Source organism: Bacillus rossius, chromosome 3 (assembly GCF_032445375.1).
Source record: "Bacillus rossius redtenbacheri isolate Brsri chromosome 3, Brsri_v3, whole genome shotgun sequence".
NCBI classification, from domain to species: domain Eukaryota; kingdom Metazoa; phylum Arthropoda; class Insecta; order Phasmatodea; family Bacillidae; genus Bacillus; species Bacillus rossius.
In genome coordinates, this window is record NC_086332.1 from 42,479,043 (window position 1) to 42,505,533 (window position 26,491).

Consider the following 26,491-nt stretch of genomic DNA (forward strand, 5'->3'; position numbering starts at 1 on the left):
TTTTTAAATTTTTCTATCTTTTGCATGATAAAATATACCTCTGCATACTTTTATGAATAAAATTTAATCATTTTTTTGAATTATAACTATTTTTTATGGATACAAAGGAGTGAAATGAAATGTGCAATTGAATTAATAAATTTACTTTTATTTGCATTCATTAATTCAAATATATTTATTACCTTTGAAATGTTGCGTGCGCCGTATTTATTTTTACAAGTACAAAAAAAAATTTAGCAGCAGCCGGGTTTCGAACCGACAACCTTTGGTTCAAGAGTTAGGTACGCTAACCACAAGCCCACGAGGCCATACTAAAATAATCTAGTTCCAGATTATATCTTTATAAAAATTTTGTTCACGGTAGGGGAATAATATTAACACGATTTTATAACAAATACGCATCCCAAATACACCAAACTTATTTATAATATGTTACAATATTTTTTAAAACATTGTGCAAAAGATCCCGGGTGTAATTTGAATTATTATGTGTAACTGTAAAACACCATTGTTGGTTCAAAACGTATTTGAATTTTCAACATTACTTTTAAATAACCGTACCGATTGTGCTGAAAATCGGTGGACGATCGTTAAATTACATAATATTAATAATTCAAACGACGAAAATATGATTGAAAAGTCAAATCGATGGTTGTTCCAATCGAGTGGAAGAGAGATGCCACGCATGCGTACAATGAGCAAACAGGATACATCCGTAGTGGGACACTTTTTCGTGCGTGCAGCCGGCGTTCATCGATTTATTAGACGTTGTCACGTCAAAAACTTATAGAGCGTGTGTAACTCAATACATGTGACAGAAGTGAAAATATTTTTGCAATTAAAACCTCAACTCGAAAGTATAGGTATTGTAGAGGGTAAAACGGCAGATGGAGAGAAAAAAAAAAAAAAAATTAAAAAAAATCAAAAGTATTAATAGGATTTAAGGATAGTATTTGGAGGATCGAAATGAAAACATTATAGCCAAAACATCGGTTAAATATTTGAATTTATTACTCGTAATATCTTTATGGTAACTAAAATATGAAACGCACGAACGCAACTGTTCACACGTTGTATACAATAATTTTAACGTAGCTAACCTAACAAAGCGTTTACAAAAATCTATAGAATTTTACATGTCACCTAACTAAAACATTGAATTGTTTATTATTGGTAAACAACTTTAAATATTGAAATTTTATATGATTAGACACCATTACCTATAATCTCCCCTTTCGCGTCAGGAACGTTTCACAACAATGTTTCAAGAAAATCGTTGCATTAAAACTCTGCCTTGAAGTTTTACTCTCATTGCGCCCAAAGACGTCTCACTTCAAAAAACTGTAAAATACAGAAGCCCGGAACTCGCCACTTGAACAAGACAGATCGCTCAATCGGTCGCCCGGTCCGGCGAGGCTGCCAGGCCCGGGCGCGCTCAGACTCCCGCGAACGCCGCCAGGAGCGCTGCAGGTACCGCACGGCCCGGCGCCACGAGCGCCCACACGCCTCTGCTCGGGTCACAGATAAAGTATTAAAGGTCCGGGGTGGACCCCGCATTCCAACCGTAATTACAACCGTTTTTTTTATTATTTTTTTTACGTCCCCGTTCCTTTTGATGAGCCGTGTGAACTGGCGGCCGGGCATCTCTGAGCGCGCGCGCCTTTTTTTATCGGCTCGCCTTAAAAGGAATTGAATTTGTTAGCGAGCCCGGGCGGCCGGCTGTTTTGTTCGTGTTTGCCGCCCGAAAGGGGGCGGGGGGGAAGGGAGAAGAGTAAAGTGTGGTAGGATTTGGGAGGGGAGGGGGAGGGGGAAGGGGAAGAAGGGGCGCGAGAGCCGTGTCGCTCACGAGCTAACGAGCCGCATAGCCCCGCGCGCTGGTTTACTCGGGGTGCTCCTCATCTCTCTGCCTAAGACCAGACAGTGTTGCCACACGTCCCCGGTACTCGAGAAAATCCGCTCGGGTACGCAAAACGTACCCGCATTTAGGAAGAAATAATAATAGTCCAAAAATATTGTACATCACTTTGAATGGAAAACCCATTATGGTGCACAAGTCTTTGCCCTGGCCGTAACGCACTGACAAAAAACCCCTGCCTTTTTGTAAACAGTCTCGGCCACGCTATATTTCTAAGAACATCTGGAGAACAGGATCAAGTTGAAGTTAGTACAAGTAAACAGCAGGGTGGCGACAACATGATCAGGGATACCTCATTGAAAACTGTTTCGGCTTCAGTATTAAAGCACAAAACCAATTTAGGTAGCTATTTATATTTACAATTATTTTACACCAACCTTTAACCTGAAAGTACCATTTTTCACATGTAGCTGGAATAGTGGTATTCCATGTTTACATTCTCTCCCCTTCCCCTTTTTTCGAAATAAACAGAAGCATTTTAAAATTCTATGCACAGGCCTTAGTAATAGAGCCAATACTGCATTTAAACTATAAAAAGTTATGTTGTCACGCTATTATGAGATTTAACAGAACAGTGTATATATTTTGTTTTTATATTTTAGTGTATGCACCTAAATGACACTCGAACTGAGAACTTCTTGTACCCAAAAGTAACCGAATGTAAAGGTGAGTGTACCCAAATTGTATCTACTATGGCTGGCAATACGTGGATGGTACACATGAGACGAACATGCTTAAAATACTGACGTCTAATTTTCTAAGAGGGGCGAATGTGGTTCTTGCTATATCTAGTAAAATTTTGTGAAAATGTAAGCAGTGACATTCACCGCATGGCTGGAATGCACTGTTGATGAGCCACGATTGTCTTGCTTTTCCCTATAGGCTAGAGTCCACTGTGCTATGCACATAGGTTTATCATTACTGGGGTTGGGTTGTATGTGATTGGGTCCACACATCTCAGTTTATAGCTGGCTCAGGTTCGACCAGTATGTGTGCTTATAGTAGCAGCGGCCCCCATCCCCCCAAAAAAAACTACACTGAAACTAAAAAAAACCTGTAGATATTACAATAAATAAAGTCATTTATCTAATTATCCCACCTGTATGCAGTTTAGACTTCAAACTGTGCAATTCATCCCGGTAGTCAACCAATCATCTGTGTTTCACTTCGTGCACTTAAAGGAAGTTGCATTGCATTTCAACACTGCATTAGAGACCAGCAAATAAACTGGTAAAATTGATTACGGAATTAATACCATATCCTTGCTGGGTTGTTTTGTGTTCCACATCCCCTCCAGAAGAGAGCCCGTCCATTATCAGGTTCCACACTCAGATTCGCGACTCATCGGAGAACAGAAGAACTCTCCACTCCACCATGATCCTCCGCCCAGTTTCTACGGGCTCTCTTGTTGATGGGAAACACAGCATGCATGCATAGAGGCCACCTGCATGACGACAGTTTGAGATGACACACTGTGTGCTGTTTGCAAGGCACGTTGCAGGAGCGACATATTCTGCCGCCTCCCCGTCTGCTTGTAGCTCACACTACTGCTGAAAACACTTATCTAATCCCCTAATTATTTTTGCCGGTGTATATGTCACCAACTGCACTACCATAATCATTTCATGAGAGTTTATTCAAGACATCACTCCTCAGACTAGCTTTATCAAACCACTTAAGTTGTACTGTCATCCAGGGACGTAGCCAGGGGGGGTTTTAGGGGTTCCAACCCCCCCCCCCCCCTTAGCACCAAATCTTTAATTAATTTCTTATTCATCACTCAAACAAATTTTATATTAAAATTAATAAAAATTTTACCATTACAATATTTAAATTTAAGTACCGAAAACTGCTAAAATAGCACTATTTTACACCTTAAAATCCAAATTTTCTGGGGGAGGACCCCCAGACCCCCAGCTTCACTACGGGGGGTGGGGAGGCCATGCTTCTTAACACCCCCTATACACAAATCCTGGCTACGCATCTGCTGTCATCAGTTAATTTTTGTTGACTCATGACAGGAACAGGCAGTGTAAAATGTACATTGTAATTGATATGACAGTAATTAAAGTGGGTTCCGAACCACTTGTCTATTGAGTTAAGGCATGCACGCCTCAGTGATCATGGCCACCAAGTACAAAGAAAAAAGCAGTGTTTATGTAGAACCATTTGGTGCCAAAAATTTGACATGATAATGGAAATAAATGTGCATTGTCAATTCCAAATATTTTATTTTGGTTATAACCTATTGGTTGTTGCTTGAAGCAGAAAAACAATATTAATGTGCTTTAAGTTTTGTTTACTAGATCTCTTAAGAGTTTTATTATGTGTACAAGTTTGCACATGTCACATTTTACAAAAATAGTACAATAGTAGAATGTATAATGACGAAGCCTCAATAATAACATAATTGTTCAATCCTTACCAACATCCAAAACCTAGACAGCTACAACAGAATTGAGAATTTATTGTAAAACAGAATTTATTGTAAAACAGAATTTATTGTAAAATAGAAGTCTTTTGTAGTAACTTCTGCTTATGTGACAGTAAATGGTGTTAGTAACTGGACATTAGTAGAAAGCAGCATATGTTTTTAAGATGAAACAAAAAGGAAAATTAAATAATCATGTGTTAGGCATTTTCATAATACTTAACTATGTCAAAAAGGTTAAGTCACTTCTTATATGGCATCATAAATTTTCTGAAGACCAGGAAACTAAAAATGCAATGAAAAAATTTATCAAAAGTTATTACACATTTGATGTTTTAGTTTTTCTCTGATAAATATAACTTAGGGGCCTTGTAAGCTCATAATTATAAAAATTCTTAGGGTTCATAACTACTTTAAATGAAATATCTGGCTAAATAACTACACTAACTATAAGTTTTGCTTTAACCTGGCAATTAAAATGTTCTAGAAGAAACACTCAATCAAAAATTAAAATAAGCAGAAAAATTAAATTGCTCTGTTTAACTAATCATTTGGGTAATAATAATAAAAAAAACACCACATATTTTGCATAGACCTTATACCTTAAAACATGTATGGGTACTCACACAAAAGGGTAAAATAAAATTACAGAAAAATCATTTAAATAAAAAACCATAAAATTTGATTAACATCTCCTTTAGTTTTTATTAGAGAAGTACAGTAAAAATCACTTCTTAAACATTTCCATAAACCACAAAGAAATATGGAGAAAAACCAAATGGTAGAAGAGAATTATACATGTTGGGAAAAATTGGTGTTCAATCACTTTACAAAAATCATTATCAAGAAATACTGTTGTTTGATCCTTTTAAATGCATAGATTATTACCAGTCTGTTTCATTTGTTGACATTTTATGTGAAATTTGTTTTACCGATTTTTGAAGTGATGTGTTAAAGTGAATAAAATAAACATTACATATCTTTTAACTTTGTGAACATTAATGTGGTGTAATATAAACACTTGTTAATCCCAGTGTGTTAAAAAAAATCATTAGCCAGACTGTAAGCGAAGAAAATTAAGAAAAAAAAATGGTGATATTAAAAACTACTTGTAGTACATCACAGAAATAAAATTACGTAGAAAGATTTATTTTCTATAGTAAAAATAAACTCACAGTGGCTATTTTACATTCAAACCAAAGTAAAGCATGTTCAAGAAGCTCCTTTGCCATTTAAAATTGAACATGAATTATTATGTATTAAACATGAGAATTATTTTCATTATAAATATTTATAGTTACATAGTATATTAAAAAATCAAACAGAAAACAAACAATAACAACATAGTAAACAACCAATAATAACAATATTGTCAAAACTAATAAAGTTATCATGAAGGTAATCTCAATGACCTGAAATGATTACGGAGCTGTTAATATTGTTCTGGACTATTAGGAAAAGCATGGTACCTAGATCCTTTTTGTGACATAGAGTATTCAGAAACAAACTGTCTATTTAAATCACTATTACTGTACACTGTGTTTACTGACATTCCTCGATAACCGTTATTTACAAACCTCCCTTGAGCAATACCTCGACTGTAAGTAGTCTCTTTAGCACTAAAATTATCTTTATTGTTAATAACCTTTGCTTTGTTACCAAATTCCATGTACTTGTTTACAGATGCCATTGATCGATCACCATAATCACCAGATCGACTTGTCATCGCTCCTTGAGCACCATCACCACTGTTTACCTTGCTTTGTTGTGGTTCAGTAGAGTAATCATTAACCACCATTATTCTATCACTACCAGTGTTATTATACGTTTGGCTGACAAACATTTGCATTTGTTTGTTGCTGGCTGATACATGTGGTGGTCTTCCTTTACTTGCACCTTTCAAGGGATACCTTTTTCTTTGGTAACCATGATGGTGCGGAGGACCACCGACCTGCTGCGGAATCTCGTATGATGAAGACCGTTTCCAGTCTTGCAAATACTGCAGCTGCTGTTGGTGCTGCTGAGTTTTATGTGTGTCCACTTTATTTCTCAAAGGTGGAGCAGAAAGTGGCTTCAAAGTCATCAATTCTTTAACGTAGTTTTCACGCTCCACATTGTATCCGCGAGCCTCCTGAAATGCTGCCAAGGTAAATATTGTTAATTAGCTACAAGTACATACAGATCACACTTAAATCTACACGTACATAATGAGTCTGAATTTGACAGACAAACTTAGGCTGCGGTTAAACAAAACAAAATAAGTTTAAAAATTCTGTACAACTTATGGTCTGAAGTGCTTCCTAACACTGGTAAATGTATTTTAAGTAGGAGCTGAACAAAATTTTTATTGTAAACAATAAAGTATTTGAGATGGAACACTGAACATTTGGAATATGTTTGGTTGAATGAACAATAACTACACATTTTGAGACTACCGAAACATTACTTCATTGAGATGATGTGGGGTAATAACACTTCTTAAAAATATATGTGGAAAATAAATTGCTACCCCGATTATTTAAATTTTTATGATAACGACATGTTTTGCTGTGACTGTAGAACTTTGTTCAATTAATGATTATTGAGAATCTTAGTGTTTCATCTTAAATACTTTATTATTTGCAATAAAAATGTTTTCAGCTTCAACTTCAGAGATGTATACCAGCCTTGGGAAGCACTTTAGGTTATAAGTCACATAGAAATTTGTATTGAACATGCAGCCAAAGTTTTTCGGTCAAATTTAGACTCTTCCTGTAAATGTTAGAATAGATGGTAGATGCAGTGTCAAAATAATCCTGAAGTGAAAATCATTCCTTACTTCTATCTTTATGGTTATGAGTCCAAGTTAAACCTTGGCCATGAGTGTATTAAGGAATAGTTAGTAAAAAAATTGATCCCCCACCTTTCCCTATTGTAGAAAATTTTAAAATTCTAATATTCTTTAACACCAAAATAAATAATAGCGAAAAGAAAGAATGTTTGGTTAAAATTACCTGTGAGAGCTTCCTGGGGTGTCATTCCCATTTGTTCTACCATATAACTGAAAAATTAAAACAAAAATATGGAAGAATGCGTGCAATGATAAAATAAAAATTAAAAAAACTCTTCCATTTCTAAATAAAAAGTATGCAGTAAAAAGAAACAAGAATTTCATATTTGCTATTAACAATTACGAAAGCTTAGTAAGAATTAAAGTTACCTGCATACGAAGAACGAGGTTCTGTTGAGACCATGAGTGCAATGGACTCCTATCAGGTAATCTGAAACACAAATGTCCAATATTGAAAAAATATGACATGTATTTTATCCCACCACAGACAAAATAATTCCTCGTCAAATATGTAGCTTCTAAAATAACTAAAATATATTACAAATTCTTAACACAAAGACCCAACAAAGAAAACAGAGTTTGATATTGCGGGGCCCTGGGCCATTTATGTTTTTTTTCTGGGCCCTAATATTTTGGAGGGGAGCCTTACTAAAAGTTCTGTGGGAGGGGGGGTAATGAAATAAGGCCTAAGAGAGAAAAACGGGGGGGGGGGGGGGCGCCCCCCTTCCTTCCCCGAAAACTCTGAAAAATAACCTTTTTAAATCAAAAGTTTTTAAGCTAACCTCGAACTTAAATTTTAACAATGGTTTTGCTCAATCATCATTTAAAATTTTCATTTTCTTATTAAAATTTAAATAAATTACGTTCATATTACACAATGGGAGGCGAGTTAACTATCCACTTAACCACAGTGCCACTAACTAGTGCATTCGGAACCGTAACCGATTTTCAGAACCGGGAATTTCGGTACTAGTCTTCAAAGGAACCGATAATTCCCGGTACTTTCAGTACTAGGTAGTTTTTATTTTTTTTATTAATGGCGCAGCAGTAGTAATACGTTGAACGATTAAACAAGTTGAAGTAACCAAAAGTTAAAAGGTAAACATTTGTGTTACAATTTTTTATTGCAAAAAGGGGGGGGGGGGGGGATGTTTAATCAAATAATCGTTTTAACGCATGCAAAAACACAGAATTATTAACTTAGAATAACTTTTCTTATTTTCATAACATACTTAAAAGAAAAAGAAAACATCGTTATTTAATGAATATTTTCCCAACAACCACAGGCTCTAGCGCTGGTTCGGCGCGGTATACTCACTCCCTTCGCTGCCCGCAAAGATCGCCTCGCCAGAGGAGAGCATCAAATGAAAGTAACTTTTGCGCACAATAAAAACGATGTAGAGTCCAGAAAGTACCGAGGGAATAGGAATCGATTTTAAACTCTCGGTTCTGAACCCTACCCCCAACGCACCACATCGCTGACACCATACGCACAAGTCATTTTCACCAAGACCATCACCAAATATATATATTTTTTTCCTCCATTTTTTAAACATCCTCGGAGATGACTGCAACAAGGCAAGCCGAAACGTTGGGTACATTATCATTTCCGCCAACGCGGCTTCAACCCGAATCCCAAGAAGTAGCAGGTAGGAACTTTCAAGGGGAAAAAAACTTCGCAAGTTTATCGAATGAAAAAAAAAATTCCTTTGCCTCATGTCAGACTAAGCAAGCCGGCCTCACAGTATTACTCACACGAAGGAATTATCTTCAACGACACAACTACAGTAAATTAACTTCATTTATCACTGCAAGTGTTTTAATAAGGGTCCAGCAAGTGTTACACTCGTTCATTTTCCAAGAGACCAAAAAGGCAAAATAAAAAAATCAAATTTTCCATCAACGTTTAGAAAACAATGAAAAAATTTATCAAAAGACGAAACTTTACGCCTTGTGCAACATATTCAATTGAAGCAAACGCTACTACATTAGTCAGCGAGTGTTAGGCCAAATAAACAAGGAAAATAATATTTAACTAAAACTAAAAAAAAACGAAGAGTATTAATGTGTGCGAAACTAATCTTATCTGTTAATGCATCCGAAGCACTCCGACAAGTCCGATACATCTCCCGGCTCCAACCTATATCTACACATTTATATGGAGATTAAATTAGTTAACGTGTGCAAACGCGATACGGTTAGGTGGTTTCAAATATCGAATATTCTATTTCGTTTCATTTTGAATTTCGCTCTTCGCAAATGGTCTGCAAGTAAATGAAATAACATGCAAAGACTAATAATACAATACACGAAGATACTAGCTATTAAACGGATTGTTACTACTGCTACTATTTGCTAACTCTCTTTCATTTGAACATAAGTCATGTATTGCAGTAGAGTGGGTCGAGACCACATCTGTAACCGAACGGTCTCTACTTATGCGCCGCGGCTTTTTACGACTCGCGTAATGCATTCAACCGCGCGACATTCAATGACTATTGTGGCTATTACGACCGAGAGGCAAGTCGACACACATTTCGCAGCGACGATAAAGGGAGGTCGCTAACGAAGCACCGGGGTCAACCCGACACAAAGCAAACTATTCATGGCCTGTTGTAATAAGCCTAATGTAATAACGTAACTGACGTTCATTGTTTTTTTCCCCAGAACAATGGTTATATAATACCATTCACTTTCTTTTAGTTACAAAGAACAGCTATCGTTATCCAAATTAAGTGTTAAAGTGACCCTTTTTTTTCGTGTTATTTTGTTTTCGATACTTTAATTCATAATTTAGTTTGAAACGCATTTCAAAACATACTTTATCACGTAGTATTTATTGTTCCATATTCTAGCCAGTGAGATTCAGTAAGTCATTGGAATGCCGTGAAATACAAAATGCCATGCAATTGGCCAAACGGAAATTTGTCTCGCGATTTTTTGGGTGAATCTAGATCGACAACACTCGTGTTAAAAAACCTTGCTATCTCATATATATTTAAAGGTATATGAGATTGAATCGATCGAGGTGGCAATGCTGTGTGAGCTGTTATTGGTCTACAACACAAGAGGGTACTTGATTACTCCACTTGGACTGATTTCTCCCCACTTCGTTTTGGTTGGCACAATTAGGTGTTGGCTGCTTGAATACTCTCCCAAACGTCTCACTGCGTGTTGGCAGCGTGCGTGGCATGCTCGCAGTGAGGAAAAACTGAAATGATCAATAACGTGTCATTTTCCCCGGCCAATTGTTTGGGTGTAATTGATATTGTTGGGCTTGAGAAAACGACACCATAGAAGCCCATCTTTCAACACGTTTGTATGTTTATATACGATAGGTTGCCTCAATCGCTCTGAATTTTTTATAGTGTAATCCGCGCTGCCACCGAGCGAAGTGACCCAGAGGTACCAACATTGAAACTGCATTCAGAAGGGCATCCATCGGTCATCCTGATTTCTGTTGTACTCTGTTTGCCCTGATCACATCAAGCAAATTTATTGTCCATTTCTCGTGAGTTCTGTTGTACATCTCTCGGGCTTACACGGGCACGCATACTGTGTACAAGCGTCAGAAAAACATCACGCGATTTTAAAACTGCTCAAAAGAGTGGCGTCCGGTAGCGAAAAGCATTTAAGCAAACGTTGAGGGCGGATGAGTAGTTCCGTTTCCGTGTTTCGTTTTACACTGTATCGTTAGAATAAGTGAAAATGGTTGAAACCCGTGTTTTCAGAAAAAAAAAAAAAAAATTTAGGATTGAAACACCCGGTACAGATATTTGAAAGCACTCAAGGGACTTGCATGACACCTATATTTCCATTTCTCCAACACATAATATTATGGTTACCAAACAAAAATATACACGACGAGAAGACCGCATACCAGTTAAGTCTTGCTCTTAGAGACGACACCGCGCTAGAAGCACCAGTGAGTGTCGCACTATCATCCCGCCTCACACAAATAGGTACATCCATGAAAAGACGGGCACCTTAAGGCGCCCGCCTACCTAGCAAGTGTACAACATTGCAGAGTGTTTGAAATACACATTTTTACAGAAAGCTATGGAAAATTTTCGAAATTAGTTTCCGTACGAAAAGAACACACACTTCAGATATAGGCTTAATTTTTATTCGAAATGAATTATTCATAAAGAAAACACATTTTAGAATCCCTCAACATGGCCAAAAACGGGGTTTTCAGGCTGCAGTATCTTACAAACTATTCACGGGATGTATGTGGCACTAATATAGAGACATGCAATGGACCTTGATACAAAATATACACCAATAAAATTATAGGGTCACCGCATTGAATTCCGAGAGGCACTTGTATTACTGCGGCATGTTTTGCACTTGTTGGCAGTCCATCACGTGGCGCGCTCTCAGCCGTAGAACAGCAATCGGCTCGTTTCCGCGGGGGGGGGGGAGGTGAAAGATGAGTCAGGTTGGCGCGCCTGATCCCCCCTCCACTCTCGACACAGGGCGTGCAGTAAGCAAGCGCAGTTGCGGGGTGGAGTCGCTGGACGTGGCCGGATTGTTTTTATTTTACATCATTATGTTCAGCTGTTTCCTTTGAATATATATGTGTATATTTGTTTTAAAATGAAAGCTGTCGACGACGAACGAAGAAAAGGAAAGAAATCAAGGTTGAGATTACACGCCACTCGGAAGAAACGAATCTGGAATAAAGGAAAAGTTAGATATTTCGACGGCACGAGGTATAATTTTACATTATTACTATTGTGTTTCCTTATTTATTTTTTTATTTTTATATTATAACTTCATTTTTGTGTTCACAGACGGTCTCCGATAGCGTAGTCTGTTATGGCGCGGGAGCAATAGGCTCTGAGTTCGAATAGAGGTGTGCAAGTAGCAGTAAGTTCAGGTTTAGTAAATAATATAATCCTCTCGCTAGTTTAACCGGCGTAATGCAGGAAGTTAAATAAAACAGAATTACGAGTGACGTTAAATGCGTCACGTTTGATGGATGTATATGTTTCGTTAACTGTGTAAGAGAAGATACCAGTAGTAAAAATTTAACTTTTTAAACCTGTACTGTATATGTATTAGTTCAATACAACTCACAATGTAGATAGAAGAGCGTGAAAGTTAAAAACAAGATAAAATGGTACGAAACCAAATGATCGCGTAGTTGCGACGGTAAAGCTTTACCGCGATACAAAATAAACAACTGAAACCAATTTACAGTGAAATTTTTCGTAGTTATTACATGCTATTTACCAGTTAGAAGGTCGATGATAAAAGTTTTTATGGATCAGTAAATAAATGGAACGCATTCTTTAACTCGTACGTGTAAATTCATTATCGTTAGTAAGTTATAACCAGGAAACCTTTGCTCATAAATGGTAACGGCATGAATTGGATATTGAACATTATAGGTATTTAAAATATTTATTACATAACAATAAACAAGACGTGAATTTTAAACTCCATTTCCTTCAATCTAAAAATAATTTTGTTATTTTAAAGATATATTATGTACTGTTTTAGTGCTTCAAGGTAAAAACTGACATGTTTTGCGAACGGACTAACTTTGGCTAAATTTTCTCATAAGTTCTCAGTACTGCGTGGACAGAATTTAATTTCTGCTACATAGCTTTTATGCTTGGATAATAAAATATCTTAGAATTATTTCTTAGATTAGAAACGTCAACTGTTGGTAATCGATGTAGCCATTTTTTTTTTCGTCAGAGCAGGACGTCTGCAGAATTTCGTAAAGAAGAATAGAGATCGAGTTTATTACATAACTGTATGTTGTATTAAGCTGGAGTCACAATACCACGACGAGGCTGACACGACAGGCCCGACAAACCTTCGTTCAGCGTTCCAGCACGACAGATTTAAAAGCGTAGGGTCACAATACCACGACAAAAATAACCCGACGATTTTCAATTTGGCCTTCGGCAAATGGTAATATGTGGATTACAAATAATTTAAAAAGTACAATTTTTTTTAAACAACCAAGCCAAAAACTCGAAGCAACTGCATTCAGAACTGATAAATATTTAGTTAACTTACCGTCAACTTCTTCTCCCGAAAAACTATATGTTATCTCAGCCCACGTTTTTTTCTTTTTTTGGCTGGTTTCTGTAGTCCTTTACACCACTATCATACAAAATAGCATGAGCTTGGACTTTACTAATTAGAAGTTCTTCGCTGAACTCGTCCATTCTTAAATCCAATCTTCACGATTCTAAAATAACGTCTTTAACCATAAACACGATGATATATTTTTATGTTTATACAAACAGACGAAGGCAAGCTACCAATTTTTAAATTCATCAACACGTAAAACGAAATTTCACTTTCCAGCAAAAATATTCACCAAGTATGTAAATATTTTTGAAATTTAGTTCTGTACTGGTTCTTTTCCGTTGTCGTTTTCTTATCTGTCGGGCAGTACGACACGACGGAATTAGAAATATAATCTATTCCTTGCTGGCCGTCGGGGTGCGTATTTTGTCGGGCTGACGTCACGGCGAGCTTGTATTTCATTGACTATTGAACTTGTCGGGCCTGTCGTGTCGGGGCCGTCGGGGCACTGTGATTCCAGCTTTCCATGTTAGCTGAGTTACTAAGCCAGCTGAGCTGATAAATCAAATAAACCTTTATGACATGACATCATACGTCTAGGGAGTTTTGTTTTTGTCGGCGGAAAAAATCTGTTTCAAAATATCGGGTCTAGTTTCAAGTAGGAATGAAGCTAATTAAATGATTTGTTGATGTTAGTCTTGGTAATCAGAATGGCTTTCAGTACTGCGACACTTAACTGTGTTTTGTCAATTGTTCATATTTTGTTCATTAGGTATGTTGAATTATCATTTTGTTTGCGAAAGCGGGGAATTTTTGCCCTCGCTGGGGACAGCGGGACAGACAGCCTGAAAGCGTGACTGTCCCGCCCAAAGTAGGACGTATGGTCACGTTACCTATACTACATATTATAATAAATCTGCCCGAAAGTACAGGAAAACTTACAATTTGTATATTCATTTAAATTTTTGTGGTAAACTTACCTAAACTTTTATTTGGCGCAGAACAAAATTAATAAAACCAGTAGATCTCAAGAAAATTAAGAACTGTGATGGAGCAAAAACAGCAGTTTTGGAAAATCCGTGTATCCCTTGCACTGACAATCTGCAGGGTGACATCTGTGACAACAGTTATGCGAAGACGCGTGATGGGTAAGTAAACAGATGTCTATTTCTTGGATATGAGTGATCTTGACGTTGAATTTGTTACGATGTGTGAGGGTAAAAATTAGCAGGGGGTTTTTCACGAGTCAAAGTAAGGGGCAGAACAGATGAAGATTTTAAAAAGTCTATGAATTTATTAAAACAATTTGAAGGAAAACAAATGAATCATTAACTTAGAAAACAAAATTAATGTTTTTTTTAAATATGATATAACATTTAAACGCAATTAAGTAGATATATAATATTTTAGGTCCACACACGAACGCTTACTTGAGTTTTAAATACTTATGTCGTATACGAAAATATGAAAATCGTAAAGCCATATTCTACTACACACGGCTCTTATTTAAAGTAAGCAGCATTTTTTTATTTGATTATTACATCGTTACTGACGTGAGAATTTGATTTGATCATGCCTTTTTTACATTACATATAGGTGCATTTTTATTTTACAACTTATACATCTTCTGCAGAAATAGATAAATTAATACGTGTTAATGATATAAATAGTCAATATGATTAAGAACACAAAGTCTATCATCAAGGATCGTCTTTGACTATTAGTGAAAATTAAGAAAAGAACATACCGAAGATAAGTTACTGACTGAAGTACCATCAAATTAATAATATGCGTAAAGACACATTAGTGCTCTAAATATCAGTCACTAACCTTCGGTGTTGGAGGTCCTTGTTTGGATCGTAAGCCCCAACTGGCAGGGAGTTTTCCGGACTGGAATGTTAAGATTGGTAGTGCTTAAACTACAGCTGTAATTTGGAATGTACTCAGATGCTGCGGTTTCTTCTCACCTTTTCAATTAATTCTTATAATGCCGTCATTTAATTTAAAATGATTATAAAATCTTTTGTATGATAAGGAATGATATGTCTGCCTATCACGCAGGTCACGCAGACATTAACCTTTCATTATACGCACCTTACACTTTAATTAAACTTCATCTTTCCAAGCTTACTTAATTTGAATTTAATTTATTCTACATTAATTCTCTAAATAGCCCATTGCGTCGTGAAGTCCATTAAAGGAGATCTTTCTGTGCTTCGTACTCAAATACCAATGTAGATTTGACACTGCTGTACAACTGCTGTAATATGTTATTAAAAATTTTGTTTCAGATCACCCATCCAACTAACCACACTGACAACATTTTCTTTGGAAAACACTCAACCAGGTTGCTCTCATTGGCCTGATGTGTCAATTGAAGTGACAACCCCTACAAAGAGCAGTAACGTGCACAGTGACCTGTCCACTACAAGTCAAGTAAATCACACTGCCATACCTGACCATTATTGGGATGAATCAGATGTTAGTGTTCTACCGTTATCACCAGCAAGTGAAGTCAATAGCAATGGCCCGTCAGAGTATCCCACCTCTACAGAAATAAGTGGAAAAAATGCAGCTGTATTAGTTCCTGAAACATCTACCACACCAGTACGAGCAATCATTCAGGGGCGTCGTATTTTTGATATAAATCACCTGTTTTCAGAAGTAGCAAGAATAAGTAGACACAGTAAAATTTTTGCCTGTAGCTTTGATAATATGGTGTTACTTAAAGAAGAGAGAAAAGGGATGGAAAGTACTTACTACTTCGAATGTGATATGTGTGGTTTTAAAGATAAAATTTGTTCGGAATCTCCACAAACAAACAACGGATGGATGGATATTAATGATTCCTGGGTGAGTAGTATGTTACTAACAGGTCAAGGATTTACTCAACTCAAAGACATTACTTCAAATTTAGAGATGCCATGCATGGCAAAAGAAACTTTTCAAAGACGACAAAGAAATCTATCGGGAATCATTAAAGAAGTTGCCTGGCAAAAAATGCAATCAGCTGGAAAAGAAGAAATGGAGTTAGCCCTCGAAGCAGGGGAGGTTGATGAAACTGGAATACCGGTTATCTCTGTAATAACTGATGGCGCATGGAGCAAACGATCTTACGGAACCAATTTCAATGCTTTATCAGGAGTGGTATGTTAGTCAGTTTACTGGTTCTTAATGTTGTTTAAGCGATGTGAAGTATGTATATTTTTCTGTATCGTGTATTTATTTTGCTTCCAGGCATGTATCATTGGTGCCAAGACCAGAAAAGTTTTATTTATAAGCACAAGAAATGCTTACTGTTGTATTTGCGCCCGAGCTTCTTCCAAGGGTGAGGAAGTGAATACCCATGTCTGCTACAAAAACTGGGCAAAGTCATCCACTGCCATGGAAGCTGATATTATAGTCGAGGGCTTCCGGTGCAGCGTCGCAATGCATAACTTGAAATACCACAAAATAATAGGTAAGTGTAAGAAAATATCAAGATATCTTAACTCTATAAATTACTTTTTTTTGTTAGTTTCAATTTATCACGCGCATGTTTTATGCAAGGAATATAAGGGAAAACATATATCATTAAGGATTATAACTCAGCAACTATGCATCTTTCTCTGAATACAGTTAATTTAAAAAGTAACAAAACTAATTTTCTTTGCTGTTTATAATGGTATGCAAGTAAATATGAATATATGTAACGGGAATTATTTTGTGAGAATGTAATTTCCTTTCTGGTAATGACACTAATTTAGTTCTGACTTTTGAACCCTGTTAGCGAATTCTTTATTCATTACAAATTGGGCAAACTCAAGTAAACTTTATTGTCTATGAATATTATTTAGTTTTAAGGTGTATCCTTATCGTAATCTAGATACAATTGAAACGTTATAAAGTTATAATTGTACAGTAACTAAGGAACACAGTCTAAATTTTAATTTACATTTTCACGGTTCACAGATAAACATTTAATTAATTCCCGATAATAAAACTGCCCTAAAATACTAGAATCTTTCTATTATGTTGCCAGAATTATTTCCAAATGAAATGTGTTTAATTTATACCTTGTATCAATGTTATTTTTGCATACAATCGCAAAATAAACATTTTGGATGTTTTTATTTGTGTTTATTAACCCAACTAGAGATTGCTGATATTGCACCCTTTTTAAAAAATGTGTAATAAATACCCAAAATTCAACTAGTGCCTATATCCCTATGTTATGCGTTTAATATTGACTGGCTTTGCTTATGACTCGTGAATGAGATAACTAGTCTAAATATTTGAGCTATTTGTCCTTACAAAATGTTGTTGGGGATTAAATGTGTTCACAAAATATACGGGAAGTAAAAAGTGTGTACCTATTCTAATAGGTGTAAGATATTAGTTATTTATTATAGAAAAAACATTTAATATTCCATTTAAAAGTATTTACAGAAGTTAACGGAATTTAATTTTTAAAGTTACCTTTCTTCTTAACGGTGGTTCAATATAAGGATATTGTTGAGTTGTTAATAACTTATGTGGTCTAAATAAAGAAAGGTCCAATTACATATATGTTTAATGTAATAATTTATTTTACCGTGGAACGATTTCTTATTCTATCTAACATTGGCATTGAAATATTCAAAGCAGAACTGTCTTCAAACATTTTATCAGCTGCATCCACTTTTGTATTTCAATGCACCCATTGACTAAATGCCCTCCAATGCCATAGTACGTTTTTGTTAATCTGACCAATTCCAGGTCTTGGACTAAAGAACCAAAAAAACCTTAGATTTTTCAAAGAACGATGAAGACTAGTTCCCCAAAACCTGTTTTGTAACATGACAAAATGCATATTTACAGAACTGTTACGGTTGCAGAAGACTTCTTTATTTTGCTGTAGCCCCCAAAAATTCCTGCTTATATTAAAGTACAAGAACGTCAAACTCACGTTACGGCAAATGTTTCTATAATTACTTTCAGTATGATTCAGACAGTAACAATTAGCATAAACCCCATTTCTAATTATTTACAAGTTACAAGAAGGTATCTTTAGAAATTCACTCTGATATGGTGCATATTGATGTAAATATTATTTACATTAATATTTTTTGTCGCATACACCATGAACTCACTATAACCATTTATTGGCTTGTAATCGGTGGGAGGGTAGAGTTCACATTTTCATTGAAATCGGCAGTACCAAAAAAGTGATCGTCCCATACTGAGGCTGCCAGCAAATAATGGTGTAATTGTTTTGGGTGCCAGCTTGCGTTGCAAAGGGGCTAATTTTTAATCATATGTAAGGCTTAAAAGTTTTTGGATTAACAGAGGAATTGTAATATGATTATACCTATTCTACTTATTTTGACTAGTATTGTCAAAATATTTGTAACAATAATTATGGAAATACCGCTCAATTGTTGCCACTGTTTTCACTTGTTAAATAATCTGGCTACTTAGATTTCCAGCTCATATAATTGCGCTCATTTTGTTGTTGGGTTCCCTGCCAGGTGAATAAAGTAAATATTTATGGCCCTTTTTTACTGAGCGCGCTATATCAGTAAAGTAAAATGCACTTAATTGTTTACCCCCTAGCACTAAGGAACTAGAAAATGTTAGATTTTCATTTGTCATTGAAACATAAGCCTATATTACTAATATTTTAAAATGCATTTTTGTTTCTGTTCAACGTTACATTCATTACAAATGTAGCTTACTTTCTAACATTTGAGACGCTGAATAGTAGGTCACAAATACTAATTTATGTGTTGCTAAAACAATACTGATGTATGGATACACAAAAATTGTTCTTGTTTTGTGCAGGTGATGGTGACAGTAGCGTAATGAAGCAGCTCATTGCATGCCAACCGTACGGACCAAACTTTCACATTGAAAAAATTGAATGCAAAAATCACATAATCAGAAACTACAGCAAAAGGCTTAGAGATGTTGCATCTAAAACCAGAAATGTATCTGGTTCTGTACCTTTAGTAGCGAGACGTATTTTGGATTCGGACCACCAACTGCGTCTTCGTGTGGCAGTAACAAGTGCTATTAAGCACAGAAGTACTGAAAATTTGCCTTTGCGAGATAAGATTAGTGAATTAACAAAGGATATCCACAATGGGCCTTCTCATGTGTTCGGAGACCATGGGAAATGTCACGAAAGAGGTTATTTTTGCAAAGGGCCAAAGGATGGTGAAGTGTGTGTAGTAGAGGACCTAAAATCGGTTGGTATGTGGGATGAAATAATGGCAGCAAAGAATCTCGTCGCTCACCATGCCAGTAGCCTCATTCATAATGTTTCTACCAATGACGTGGAGAGGTTTAACTCCGTTCTCTGCAAATTTGTCGGAGGAAAAAGAGTAAATTTTTCGCTACGTGGTGGGTACGAAACAAGAAGTAATCTCTGTGTTATAGAACATAATACTAAAGGAGATACACAAAAACTTATTACAAAACAAATGACGAGTAAAAGCCCAGGTTTTTTCTGTAAAAGCAACATACAGAACAAACAAAGATCTGCAGAAAAAAGGAGAAAGCGGCTCCAAGAAAAACCGAAAAAAATTAAACGTAGGCGATTAGTAATGACTGGGCCAGATTGTCACTATGGCAATGTGAATGCACAACCTGAAATGACTAAAGAAGAATTCCAAAGACAAAAGCAAAACTTTTTGGTAAAACTTAGCCTTGATGAATGCGAAAGAAATTCTCTTCAGACTAACACTACAGCTCAAATTAACTCTCAGCTTTGGTTGGCAGAACGTTCTAAACGGTTAACAGCATCTTCTTTCGGCCGTATTTGTAAATTGAAATCATCAACACCAAGATCAAAAACTCTTATATCTTTAATTTACAGCAGATTTCAAGGATCGGTCGCCACAAAATACGGATTGGCCAAAGAACCTATAGCCCTAGAACAGCTAGAAAAAACTCTCGGCAAAGCGATTACAGCATCAGGATTGTTTGTTGACCAAGAGATGCCTTGGTTAGCAGCTACCCCGGATGGTCTGATTGGCGAAGATTCAGTTGTCGAGGTGAAGTGCCCTTTTTCAGCATCACGCCTTACTCCAGAAGAAGGTATACAACAAAATAAAATAAAATTCTGTCGTCTTGAAAATGGGGAACTGCGCCTGAAAGAAGACGACAGGTATATGTATCAAGTACAGGGACAAATGCATATTGCTCAAAGACAGACGTGTTATTTCGTAGTGTGGACTCCCTTGGGCATGCTTGTCCAAAAAATTGAGCGAAGTAAATCATTTTGGGAAGGAAAAATGGTAAAAAAGTTAAACGACTTTTACATAGAATTTATGCTCCCTGAACTTGTGGATCCGCAATATCCGAAAGGATTACCTGTGCGTGACATAAAAAATTAATGTACACAGTTTTGAAACAAAAGTTTCTTGACAAATTGTATTTTGTTGAAGTGTGGATTTTTATTTTCAAGACATAGTCACATATGATTTATTTCTAACTAAACATTTGCATATATTACATTTATGTACTTATTGTTTAATTCCGTTACATTTGTTACAACTGAGTAATGAACTTGGTGTGTTCGCTCTTTCCCCTGTGTGTATATTTGTTGTGGACATGTTTTATACATATTGTTATTTCATGAATTTGTTATAAATAATTTAAATTTTTATAAATACTAAAGTCTTAACTTATACAAAAGCATTTTAGATTTTGTTTTAACTAAGGTAACTTTTAAGTAAACTTCACATAAATGACAGCATAAAAATACAAATATGTTCTAGGCAGTCTCAAATAGGTATGATTCTTAGAAAATTAACATTGTATAGCTGATGAATTAAAAAAAAAAATCTTATATAATACCACTACACAAAATTTTATTTCCATTATAACTTTCATTGTAAATATATAAAATTAAAAAAAAAATGGCAAATTTATGAATGCCGCCGTAATCATTGAAAACGATTCACTATTAGCTGCGAGTTTGTGATAGCCCATTTCACGCGGGTAAGCGGACTTCGTTTGATGCAGTGCGAGTCTCAGAAATATGCTACATTTTCGCTCGAAATACAAAGATGATACGTGATCAAAATTGTTTGTCCATGAATTTTAAATTAAAACGATTCTTTAATAAAATACTCGATGATACACGTCGGAAAGTAAGATATTGTCAGTAACTTAATTTACACCAGTCCTGAACTGAAACTGCTGTTTAATAATTTGAGTGCGATCATTGTGTGTGTGTGTGTTGGTGTGTGTGGGTGTGTCATGATATGTTGTCCACTTAAATTTTTTTGTTTGTTATAACTGGTTCTCGTAGTTAATTTTATATTTATTCGGCTGTCTTTTACACTTGAAAGGCAATCATAAATAATTTTTGTTAGAGCGTAAGCCTATTGTCAATCTTAGCAAGCTTGTTCAACTAATAGTAAAAAGCCGAGACTCGTATATTACAGTTCATAAAAAACATATATAGATTAAACTAATATTGACTTAAATTAAAAAAAACTAGTTGATACAACTAGGAATATTTAAGCTAATATCTAGATTGAATTATAAAATCTAGAGCCGCGCGAGTGCTGTTGATGTAGTTAGATACTTTGGGCCCTTTTTTTGTCAAACGATTTGTTTTTATATTTTATTAATCCATATTTAATTTAAAACTTTTGTGTTAAAAGTTATAGTTTTACCTTTATCCATGTTGTTCATATTTTCGCCTAAATTTTTCTTATGGTAACTTGTAATAAAATTACAATATTGAAGGGTTTTCGTTGAATTTAGTACACATTGTACCTTTTGTTTGTATTAACAAAACAACTGTATTTGTCTTATATAGGATAAATGACACATGAATACACATATAAATGTTTTCAATTACTCACTAGATTACACTGTGTTAAAAATAAATGAAATGTATTAAATGATTACAATATAATTTTTAAAAAACATTCATGGATTTGTAAAATAACTGTACTTACAACTATTAGGTTCTGAATAATGTTAATTTGTATTTTTTTTCTATTGTATATTACGCAAATCGACGCAATGAATAATATTTTACTATGAAAGAGTTCATTATTATAACTAACTACTAGATATTTTGTACTAAATATATCGCTCGACGTAAACATAACCTACTTTTGATCATTATAAACAAAAATAAAATGATTATTCTAATATGAGTAACTCATCTACGAAAAAACCACAATTTATTTAACTTGCTTCCACTTACACAGAATTTGTCCTTCCTATTGCATGTTTTCACCAATTTACTACACATATCATTATTCTTTGGATAGGAGAAACATATATTTTATTAAATAATATTTATTATGTTTGGAGAAACTGTGAAATCCGTACGCTTCATAGTCTAGCATCTTGACTACATGTAGCTCATACGATTATACATCAACAATCAGAAAGGTCCTCGCGAGACGTAAATGAAATGGATAGCCTTGGAATAAGAGCTCCGTCTGCAACCAAGGAGCGGTGGTGTGGGAGCTGGGAGGGGGAGAGGGTGGAGAGAGGAGCATGCACGCGGTACCATCTGTCTTTCTTTCCGCCGTGAGAGCACAAGTACTGGTGGTTTGGAAACACCCTACTACGGTGGTGACTCTCCGTTGGAGGGGAAAAATGGATGGCACTCCCGCTGTGCGAACACTGCTGCAGCCGCCTAGTTCCAGTACCGACCGCTGTCGCCCGGCAAGGTCGCTCAGCCAGCGAGTGAAATTTCGGGATGTGCTCCCAGGTAGGCGGGCGCCTTAAACCTTATTTGCTCTTCGTGTTACTAGAGTAGCAGTGTAGCGAACATCTGGTGTTACGTGGTAATTTGATGTGAGTAGCAGTTACTAGTCATTTAAAGGTCGTAAACAATGGCGTGTGTAAACAGGTTAAGCGATGGCGCCTCATTGCGGCCATTTGTTTCACACCGCGGGGCCTGGCCATTGCTTTTCAGATCCTCCCTAAGTGGATGGCAATTTTGCATTCGATGCGGCAATCTTGAAGCCGGGATACTAGCACTCAGCATCTACCTGAAGGAATAGTCTGTCTCTCTCTCTCTCTCACTCTCTCTCTCTATCTTTACATCTCTCTCTTCTTCCTAGTTGGTCTATAACAGTTGCACTGCTCCAACATTATGGTCCGCCCAATAATTTCAATCCTGCTTGAGTGGCACTTTTGTCCTGGGGGCTTGTAGTTTTATAACTGGGATGAAAACAACTTGATTTTTCAATACGAGACTTTCAGCAGTGTTTGACGCCAAGTACTACAATCATTTTCAAAATAAAATTTTACTAAAATTAATTAACTGGTCATGTATATCTACGAGTGACATAGGGGGAAGACACGCCAAGAAAAATGCCACATACGATTTAGTCCATTGAAATGTTACATGAGCTTTGCATTTTGTAGAGGACGCAATTTTATTTTTGGGACATGTGTGGGGGGTCAATAGAAGCTTAACCTCAAGTTTGTGGGGTCGCCACCCTTGTCCCCCGGCCGCCATCTTGGAAAAAGGGGTGCAAACACCTTTTTCGCGATATCTCGGAAACTATGCGTCCTACAAAAATTTGTAAAGACATAATTTGTAGAAAATTGCTTTGCCTACAAATATGTTTATATAACTTTTTGCCCTAAATTTAAAATTAAAGAAGTTATAAGCAACAAAGTAAGAAAATTTCTATAAAAATTTTCTTTTTTGCTCTATAACTTTTTTTTCATACATTTTACAAAAAAAAATTACCTCAGACCAATCTTGTAGAACGTCTTTTGAGAAAAATTTTACTCTAAGATTTTTTTTAATTTCATTCATTTAAAACGCTGTTACAGCACTCCAAAGTTGATCGGGTTCGTCAATGCTCATGAGAATCCGGTCAAAACAAAATGTTTAACTTAGTTTGATGATCTATTTTTTATTGTAAATACATTTTTTAAATTTTTTTGTTAAATCTCTACAACTTTCCGAAAAAAGCAATTCCGAAAAAAAAACACTTTTTTTATTTTCTTCCGACAACGATATCTCTCGAACGAATCAACCAATTTCGACCATATTAGCGGCGATTGACGTTGTTTTTTAAAGTTAAGAGTTGATTAGTTTTTTGAGTCGATCGGTAAAGCTTTTTAAAAGTTATTCCAAAAAAATCAGTTTTTTCGAATTCTTTTAACGACGATAACTCACAAACGAATTAACCGATTTTGACCCGGTTTACAGCGATCGACGTAGTTTTTTAAGCTTTAGAGCTGATTAGCTAAGCAGTTAAAAAGTTATTCCAAAAAACAGTGTTTCAACTTTTTATTTTTGAGATTTCTCAAAATCTACTGGTCCGAATCGGTTCAAATTTTTAGGAAATCTAAATTTAGTATAATTCTTTGGAACCCCACTTAGTTCATTCCAATTGGTCAAGCCGTCCAAAAGTTATAAGAGGGTTACATACAGGGAAACGAGGGAAAACATTCAGGGAAGCTTGCTAGGGCCTCAAAAACGTCGAGATCTGATAACAAATCAATTTTCGAAAAACTGGGTAAAACCAATAACTTCCCGATTTTTGAAAATTTTCAATTTTCTTAGCGGAAAGTTAAAAAACATGCCTACAGACTCTGTCTCATAGGTGGCGGGGAAAAGAGTTAGCAATGAATAAGTAAAGTTGTAGGTAGGGATTTAACAAAAATTTATTAAGAATATATTTATAATAAAAAAAAGATCATCAAACTAAGTTAAACATTTCGTTTTGACCCGATTCTCATGAGCATTGACGAACCCGATCAACTTTGGAGCGCTGTAACAGCGTTTTAAATTAATGAAATTAAAAAAAAATAATGAGACAAATTTTTCTCAAAAGACGATCTACAAGATTGGTCTGAAGTAATTTTTTTTTAAAATGTATGAAAAAAAAGTTATAGAGCAAAAAAGAAAACTTTTATAGAAATTTTCTTACTTTTTTGCTTATAACTTCTTTAATTTTAAATTTAGGGCAAAAAGTTATATAAACATATTTGTAGGCAAAGCAATTTTCTACAAATTATGTCTTTACAAATTTTTGTAGACCACATAGTTTCCGATATATCACGAAAAAGGTGTTTGCACCCCTTTATCCATGATGGCGGCCGGGGGACAAGGGTGGCGACCCCACAAACTTGAGGTTAAGCTTCTATTGACCCCCCACACATGTCCCAAAAATAAAATTGCGTCCTCTAAAAAATGCAATATTCGGTCTTTAAATTGTAACATTTTAATGGACTAATTCAAAACGCCAACTTCTCGGAGAAAACTATTTGCAGCAAACAATAATAATTTTTAACCTCAAGTATTCCGTTTAAGTATAGGCATATACACAGGATTCGTACGCCTTTGAAAAGAAAATTTCAGGGCACTTAAAGATTTATTTAAAATTTAAATTACTGATCAAAAACAACTGCAAAAAATAACTATATTTAATCACATAATTTAAAGTAGAACATGTTCTTACCACAAATTGTTACAGTCTTTCTAAAGATAAAATACATTAAAGAAGTAAAAATACAATTGCGAAATTGGTAGGCGATACACTTTACCATAAAAATGTTTGATTGTTACAAAATCGGAAGGGATTGTGAACACTCAAAACTTTATTTTGACTTCGCATAACTCACATTACATTTGATTAAAAAAAATATTTTTAAAAAAGTTCCATAAAGGTTAGACTTTTTGTGAAAGATGCTCTGCTGATACTTTGTATAAGCAATGTCTTTTTCCTGGTGGATCTTATTTTGTTTCAAGACAACACGCCAAAAATTTCCCTAACTGCAGTAGTTAATCAAAATTAAGGGCTTTAAATGACATATTACAAAATAAGGAATCGTACGACTCCTTCAATACCAAACTGGAAAGTAAGTACTAAGAACTTTTAATGGCTGTAAATACCCTAATGTATTATATGCCTTAAAGTCAAATTTTCCAAATAATCTTTAAAAAAAATGTGATGCTAACAAAACACTAATTCAAAATGGCATTTTCGGTCCCTGTTCATTCCACTTAAGGTAATAAAATTTGTCTACACCCTCTAGCAACGATAAAATTAGTAACTTTTATTTCTGTCACATGCCATATAGTTGGGAATGCACTATTATTTTAAATAGATTCTTAGGGCGGTATTCCAAGACGAACGGCTAAGGAAGCGAATAAGCAATGCCTTTTTGGGAAACAACCGTAACCTAACTCGCACGCCGTATTCTATAACGTGTCCAAACCGAATCCCAGTAGCAACTGTTGATAAACTGTGCCCTGCGCGAGGCTAGAAACTGGTTCCTACGCATTCTAGCGGACGTTTGG

The 26,491-nt window shown here is 35.6% G+C and overlaps 1 protein-coding gene across 1 annotated transcript in view; it reads right to left on the bottom strand.

Annotated features, from left to right (window-relative positions):
* Positions 1-1,582: 1,582 nt before the first annotated feature.
* The window catches only part of LOC134530577 (RNA/RNP complex-1-interacting phosphatase), a 79,932-nt gene continuing 55,023 nt past the window's right edge, over positions 1,583-26,491 (bottom strand). Inside the window, exons 7-9 of the mRNA XM_063365535.1 lie at positions 7,546-7,606; positions 7,340-7,386; positions 1,583-6,485 (exon numbers count right to left, since the gene is read on the bottom strand). Coding sequence (XP_063221605.1) covers positions 5,779-6,485; positions 7,340-7,386; positions 7,546-7,606 — 815 coding nt within the window. The 3' untranslated portion in view covers positions 1,583-5,778. The remainder of the gene's footprint in view (positions 6,486-7,339; positions 7,387-7,545; positions 7,607-26,491) is intronic.